The sequence below is a fragment of the Carlito syrichta genome, unplaced genomic scaffold (assembly GCF_000164805.1).
Source record: "Carlito syrichta isolate Samal-C Ts95f unplaced genomic scaffold, Tarsius_syrichta-2.0.1 Scaffold303638, whole genome shotgun sequence".
Lineage (NCBI taxonomy): Eukaryota > Metazoa > Chordata > Mammalia > Primates > Tarsiidae > Carlito > Carlito syrichta.
This window is the reverse complement of record NW_007247734.1, coordinates 90,363-98,517: the sequence shown is the minus strand read 5'-3', so window position 1 is coordinate 98,517 and position 8,155 is coordinate 90,363. Positions and strand designations below refer to the sequence as shown.

The window sequence follows — 8,155 nt, the reverse complement described above, 5'->3', positions numbered from 1 at the left end:
AACTTGGTGAGATCTCATCTCTACAATAAATAAAAAATTAGCCGGGCGTGGTAGCGTGCATCTGTAGGTCCTGCTACTCAGAAGGCTGAGGCGGAAGGATAGTCAGAGCCTAGCAGATCGACCCTGGGGTGGCCGTAAGTGTGCCACTGCACTCCAGCCTGGGTGGCAGAGTGAGACTCCAACTCAAAAAAAAAAAAAAAGAATGGCCTTAGTCTCTTGGTTTGTTCTTGCTTTGACCTCCCTCCCCCCTTGCTGACCTTCCAGATTTTAGAACTTCTTGATATCTAGATCCCCATATGACCAGACATTGGCTTAGGAGAATGTTGACACATGTCCATCCTCTGTGACCTACTTTAGGTTAGTTGCTGCCCACATCCTATTGTGACAGAAAACACTTGAGTTTGATGCTGCTCTGATGAATTCTTATGGGTCAGGGACTGAAGATAAGGAAAAGAAGAATTTTAATTCCAAAGCTGTAGAGTCAAAAAGATGCCTCCAGATTTCAGAGAAGAAAGTGAAGGCCAATGCCAGACAACTAGTTACCAAACTGTGATCCAGGGGCAAGACAGTATTTCTCATGTGTATTGCTCAAGAGGGAAATTCCTACTGGAAAAATATGGATCAATAAAGATATATATAAAAGAAGGGCATCCATAAAACAATGAGAGTTTATGTTATCAACCACGGATTATGATCATTACAATTCCATGAGGTCATGTTAAAAACAAAAACAAAAACAAGAGGAAAGGATCAGCATACATACTAACAACCAGTTCTCCACAAAATCCCAGGGTACCCACAGATATTCTTGCCTAGGAAATTGCAAAACACTCACCATTCGTTCTGGCAAGACTATTGACTTTTTTTTCTCTAAAAGAAAATAAAACAAGGCAAAAGCAGAGAAATCAACACACTGATGAAAGCAGATTCCTTAGCCTAGTTTATCCTGGGTACTGGCTGACCTCAGTGACCCATAGCTTTACCAGTCCCATTTTTCCAGACTACACCTCAGCTTTGGACTTGACTTGCATTTGAACATTCATTCTCTCAGCTTAAATTGAGGTGAATCTAAACAGCAGTCCTACCAGGTCTAGTAGTATTTGGAGGGCCTTCATGAAACCTGCCATCTTAGTTCATTTTGTATTTCTATAACAGAATATCACAAACTGGGTACTTTGCAAAGAAAAGAAATTTATTTCTTATTATCCTGGAGGCCAAGAAGTCCAAAGTCTAGGCTCCCACATCTGGTGAGGGACTTCTTACTATGTCATCCCATGGCAGAAGGTAGAAGGGCAAGAGAGATCAAGAGTGAGAACAAGAAAGCACCAAACTCACTTTTATAACAAACTCTTGTGATAACAGAGCCACTTCCACAGTAACTAGCCAACTCTTGTGATAACGGCATTAATCCATTCATGAGGGCAGGACCATCATGACCTAATCACCCTTTAAAGGTTTCAACCCTCAACACTGTTGCATTGGAGATTAAGTTTCCAACACATGAACTTTGAGGAACACATTCAAACCACAGTACATGTTTCCTGAGCTGTTTGGAGACGAGGGCAAAATCCTCTCTTCACACCCAATTATCTCCTTGGCTAACTGAGAGACTGACTTCGCTTACCTGACTACCTGGTCTCTGGACCCTATCTAGATTGATAGAGGTTTGACAATGCATCCCACTTTCTGCACCACTATCTCCTAAAAACTGCTGAGGTAGAGAATACAGCAGTGCCACTGAGAGGGCTGCTGGTAAAGGAGGGTTGCTGATCAGTGACCTTTTATTTTATTTTTTATTTTTTTATTTTTTATTATTTTGAGTTGAAGTCTCACTCTGTTGTCCAGACTGGAGTGCAGTGGCACGCTCCCGGCCACCGCAGCCTCAACCTGCCAGGCTCTGGCGATCCTTCCACCTCAGCCTTCCAAGTAGCTGGAACTACAGGCGCGCTACCATGCCCGGCTACTTTTTGATTTATTGTAGAAATGAGGTCTCACCAAGTTGCCCGGGTGGATCTCGAACTCGCGGGCTCAGGCAATTCACTCACCTTGGCCTCCCAAAGCGCGGGATTACAGACTGAGCCACCGAGCCCAACCGACCTTTTATAAGTCATTAAAAGATCTAAAGATCTGACCAGAATGTGGAAGAGATATGTCTAAAAATTGTTGCTTCCTCCATAACAGTAGTTTGGTTAAATGAATTGCAGCATATCCATACAATAAAATGTACATATGAGGACACAGAAGAAAATTGTCATGAAAAATGTCCATGATATGCCATTGGGTGAAAAAGCGATTACAAAACAGAAAATATCATACATAGGGATGCCATTTTAGTTAATAAATCATATATAACTAACATTTATTGAGCTTTCAATATGATCATATATATGAGCAAGGTACCAAGAAAAGTGCTTTACATGAATTATTTTAACTTCATGACAACCCGGTGATGTGGGTATTATAATTATCATTTTATGTATGAGGAAACTGAAGCACTTAGAGGTTGTCATTTGCTATAGTTCACTTTCTTGGTGGAGTTGAGATAAAGACCCAGATAGCTATGTTGAACTCAAGAGCCCAAACTCTTAACTCTTTACACCTATATTTGTATAGAAAAAAAAAAATCAAGAAAGATAGATACCAGGATGCTAACAGCTAACAGTGGTTATTTCTGGATGGTGAGATTATGAGTGACTTTTGTTTCCTTTATACTTTCCTGAATACTCTGAAAATTCTATGATTTACGTGGATTATTTTCCTAATCAAGAAAAACAATATGTAAATTCCCATTTTGAAAAAAGAAAAGCCATTGTTTCCAACCTGCAGGCAGCAAATCTCCAGGGAGTGGAGGAGTAGCTCAATTATTACAAGGATTCTAGAAATTCCTACCTTGCTTAAGTGTTGTCTAGAGTGAATAAATAGTATGCTTGCAGCATGTTTGTTTGTTTTTCTTTCAAATGCAAGTAAATGTTGCCATAATGTACACACATAGTGGCTTTAGTTTGTTATACATGTCTCAATCAATTGATAGAAATACAACGATTGGGCCAGGCATGGTGGCTCACACCCGTAATCCCAGCACTTTAGGAGGCCAAGGCGGGAGGATTGCTTGAGCCCAGGCGTTTGAGACCAGCGTAGGCAACATAGTGAGACTTCATCTCTACAAAGAATTTTTTTTTAAAAGTTGTTGTGGTTGTGCCTGCCTGTAGTCATAGCTACTTGGGAGGCTGAGGTAGAAAGATCACCTGAGCTCAGGAGGTTGAGGCTGCTATGAGTCGTGTTCATGGCATTGCACTCCAACCTGGGTGACAGAGTGAGACCCTGACTCAAAAATTAAAAATTAAAAACATTAAAAATACAACTATTATCATGTGGAGGTCCATAGCATTTTATAAATATTAAAATACTAAGACAATGGTTGAGATCTGGTGCTAAAAAGAAAAATATATATACAAATCAATTATCTGTAGTTTGAGTGTCTTCTCAACAACTAACTTCCTTTTATTCAGGTGAGGCAGGGGGAAATAGAGGAGGAAAACTGAAAATTCACACATTATTAAAAGTTAACCCAGGAAGCTTGCTTCCTGGAGAAGACAATTTACAAGGACGAGAGAGTGTGGAAAGGGAGTTGATGTAAGCCCAGGACATTCTATTCTGGAAAGACAGAGTGATAATCTTCCCTGTATTGTCAGGGGCAAGTTCCCACCCTCAACCACAGGGATGTCAACACATGAGCAGGGCAATGGTGCTGTAAGACCTGAGCACTAACATTTGCTCTAGGGCCAGGCTGGTTTCAGCTGGGAGACATGGAGTAGGAGGGCCCTCCAGGGGTATGGGAGGCAAAGCAGACAGAACTTTCTCTTTTGCCAAACTGTCTCGAAGGTCTGCACCAGCCTTTCTTTCCTCATTCTTTCTTCTTCCCTTTGTAATGTGTCCTTGGTCTTCTGTTTCTGTACAGCCCCTAGTTCCCCACTCAAGTCCCCAGGACATACGCCTCCATAGCACTCCAGTAATCTCACTGTAAGAAACCATTTGATCACAGACCTCAAAGACACTAATTTACTGCCGTTTACTCAACACTGAGGGTCCAAGACTTTCTAGGTATTAGGAGGAGATATATTGACAAATAACATATGTTCCCAACCCCCTTTAAAAGCTTGTAATCTTCAGGTGGAAAAAGTGAATACACACACACACACACACACACACACACACACAATCCAATTTGCTTTAATGGGCATAAACTTGCAACTAAGTAAGAGACTGTCTTACTACAAAGAGTCTTCAGTACGTCACTGGCCTCGGGAAAGGAGGAAGGTAAGTAGGGAGATTGTGACTGGACACGGTGGCTCAGCCTGTAATCCCAGCACTTTGGGAGGCCAAGGCGAAAGGATTGCCTGAGCTCAGGGATTCAAGACCAGCCTGGGCAACTTGGTGAGATCTCGTCTCTACAGTAAATCAATAAACCAAAAAATAAGCTGGGTGTGGTAGCACATACCTGTAGTTCCAGCTACCTGGAAGGCTGAGGCAGAAAGATCGCCTGAGCCCAGCAGGTCGAGGCTGCAGTGACTGTGAGTGTGCCACTGCCCAGCAGCCTGGGTGACAGAATGAGACTCCAACTCAAAAATAAATTAAAAAATAAAAAAGAAAGGAGATTGTTCTATATTAAAAGCAACTTAAGATCTTGCCAATGGGATTAAACTTGAATCTAATACAGTCTTTAAATCCAGCTGCCAATCTGTGGGAAACACAGAGGAGCGTGCTGAAGCACACTGTATGAGAAAGTCTCCAGACCAAATGCCATGGGTTCTTCAACAGCTAAATCATAAGGAAAGGAAAGGGATGGAGGAATCTGTAGATTAAAACAGACAAACTCTTCAAAAGTGCCATGAAAGACAAAGAAAGACTGAGAAACTGTCACAGATTGGAGGAGACAGGATGATCAAATGCAGTGAGGGGCCAGTGGGGTCAGATACTGTGGCTCATGCCTGTAATCCCAGCACTTTGGGAGGTCGAGGTGGGAGGACTGCTTAAGCCCAGGAGTTTGAGACCAGCCTGGGCAACCATAGCAAGACCTCATTTCTACCAAAAATCCAAAAATTAGCTGGTTTTGGTGGTGCACACCTGAAGTCCTAGCTACTCCAGAGGCTGAGGTGGGAGAATCACTTGAACCTAGGAGGTTGAGGCTGCTGTGAGCCGTGACCATGCCACCGCACTCCAGCCTGAGCAACAGAGTGAGACCCCAACTAAAAAAAAATGCGATATAGGATCCCAATGGGATCCTGGAACAGAAAATAGACATTAGTGGAAAACTGTTGGAATCCAAATAAAGTTTGGAGTCTAGTTAATAGAAATACACCTATAAGGGGAAGCTAGGTGAAGAAATAGGGAACACTCTGTTCTATCCTTGCAACTCTCTTATAAATCTACAATTATTCCAAACTAAAATGTGGGCTCAATGTGATGGCTCATGCCTATAACCCCAGCACTTTGAAAGGCTACGGCCGGAGGACAGTCGGAGACCAGGAGTTTGAAAGCAGCCTCGGTGACATAATGAGACTCTGTCTCTACAAAAATTAGCTAAGCATGGTGGTGCATGCCTGCAATCCCAACTACTTGGGAGGCTGAGGCAGGAGGGTTCCTTGAGCTCAGGAATTTGAGGTTGCAGTAAGCCACAATTGCACCACTGCACTACAGCCTGGGCAACAGAGTGAGACTCCAAATAAATAAATAAACAAATAAATAAATAGACAAGACTAAACCATAGTCATTAGGGGAAGTATATATGGGTAAGACAACCACAGAAATGCAAGGAAAAGATGACTAAATGTCAGGATAATTATTACTTTGGAAGGAGGAAGAGTGTTGTAATTGGAATGGGGCATTACACGTAGTGGTTGCTACAAGGTGTTTGTCCTATAATAATTCATTAAGCCATACATTTGTTTTAAGTGGATTTCCATATCTGGGTTCTATTTTATGAGAGGGAGACTTAAGAGACCAATCTTTTCTTTTTTTTTTTTTGAGTTGGAGTCTCACTCTGTCGCCCAGACTGGAGTGCAGTGGCCGCTCCCGGCCACCGCAGCCTTGACCTGCTGGGCTCCAGCGATCCTTCCGCCTCAGCCTTCCGAGTAGCCTGAATTACAGGCTCGCGCTACCACGCCCGGCTGATTTTTTGATTTATTGTAGAGATGAGGTCTCGCTGCCCAGGCAGGTCTCGAACCCGCGGGCTCAGGCAATCCACTCACCTCAGCCTCCCAAAGGCGTGGGATTACAGGCTGAGCCACCGAGCCTGGCTCAGTCTTTTCTATAGAGTTATCTCCTATGGATTTTTCTGAGCAAAACTTTGCCTTCTTGGAGTATTAGCATTAGTATCAACCAGATATCATAAAACAATTTTATATTAGCCAAAAAATAAATGCAGGGACAATTAAGATTCTGGATTCTGATTCAAATTGACCAACTATAAAAAGACATTTGAATATAGACTGGGTATCAGATATTGGTATAGAATTATTACATTTGCTAAGGGTGATAGTGGTGTTATTATGGAGGAAAGCATCTAATTTTTTGGAGATGCATAGTCATGTATTTAGGGGTGAAATTACATGCTATCTCAGAATTGCTTTGAAATACTCCAAGAAAAAAAAAAGAGTGGGGAGATAAATCAAGCAAGTATGGAAAAATGTTAATAGTTGTTGAAGACGAGCATGAAGATAAAAATTTGTTGCATTCTCTAGTTTTGTGTTTGGAAATTTTTATAACAAAAAATTAAAGGCAGGGCAGCCCCAAACCAGGCTGCTTCAGGGCAACAGAGACCTAATCCCAGGTGCTCTCCACCCTACAAATTCCCAGGGCTTCCTTCCTACCAGTCATTTCCCTAAGGTTACAAGCCCTATGGTCTCTGAGTAGCCTGTGAGGTTGTTTCTTTTTCTCTGTGTCACTGTGTCACTTGAACCAGATAGTAGTCGTTCTTACCTTTCTCCATCCTGATGTCCTAATAATCCTAGGAAAGCGAGTCAAAGGGCAATGGGTTGGACCAGACCTGATGGGACAGTCCTTGCTGCACTCCAGAGCCTGCCCCCTACAGTGGGCGGGGGTAGGGGTAGGACAATGAGGGAGGAGGGCAGATATGCAAACTCCTCATAGTCATGTGCATTCACCACTGAGTGAGCTTTCAGAGGCTGGTGGCACCATTGTTTGGAACATTGTTCTGGGGCCTTTGCCTTCTCCGGGCTCCTGGGCATCATGCCTCATTCCAAGCAGCCTGATCGCTTCCAGAGTCTGATGCTTCTGCAGTGGCCTTTGAGTTACCTTGCCATCTGTGAGTACCAACCCAGGAGTGCACAGCAAGAAGCCAGAGACAGAGGCCAGGGTCAGATCTGGGGTGACATTTATGGTCATCTTGATCTTTTAATCATATGAAATGGTACTAGAGAGTAAAACCAAGGAGCCTCAAGTTCCATGAGTGCCCTGGAGAAGGAAGAGATAGAGCTTGTGGGAACAGTGAGAACAGGAAAAGGGATGGAACAGGGTCATGATGAATATGAGTAGATCTAACTACTTTTAGCCACTTCCTAATCCTTACTATCTGGAGAGGGAAATGAGGCCCAGGGAGTGCTTCCTTATTATCATGGGGAGTGGGACAGAGGAAGCATTAGCATTCCAGACTTAGAGAAACATAGCCTGTGTTTGAACCATAGGATTATCTATTCTGGGAAGGGAGTGGTGGTAGCATGCAGGGAGACAGAGGCAGTGGAAGGAGTGGAGAAAGAGCATGAGGACAAGAATTGTGGATAGGAAACTGTAGCAGGATGCAGAAGCTGGATGGGCAGGGTTAGGAAGATATAGACAATATAGGGGCAAGGGAAGATGGGCTAGTGGCTTAACCAGGGTCCAGGGATGATGGCTAGGAAGGGAGACATGAGACAAGAGGGAAAGGATGGTGGCCAAATAGGGGCAGGAGGGAAAAAGACTGGTGGCATGCAGAGAGTAGGAGTAGGAAGATGGTGCCTGGACAGGGATGCAGGTAGACAGGGATGACAGGTAGCCAGAGAGACAGGGATTGTGTATGGTAGATAACAGGAAAGTTGTTTTTGTTTATTTTTGAGTTGGAGTCTCACTCTGTCGCCCAGACTGGAGTGCAGTGGCCGCT

At 43.4% G+C, this 8,155-nt stretch overlaps 1 protein-coding gene across 1 annotated transcript in view; it reads left to right on the top strand.

Annotated features, from left to right (window-relative positions):
* The first annotated feature begins 7,248 nt into the window (after nt 1-7,248).
* AWAT1 (acyl-CoA wax alcohol acyltransferase 1) overlaps nt 7,249-8,155 on the top strand; it is a 5,722-nt gene continuing 4,815 nt past the window's right edge. The window contains exon 1 of the mRNA XM_008058814.1: nt 7,249-7,324. Within this exon, the coding sequence (XP_008057005.1) occupies nt 7,249-7,324 (76 nt within the window). The remainder of the gene's footprint in view (nt 7,325-8,155) is intronic.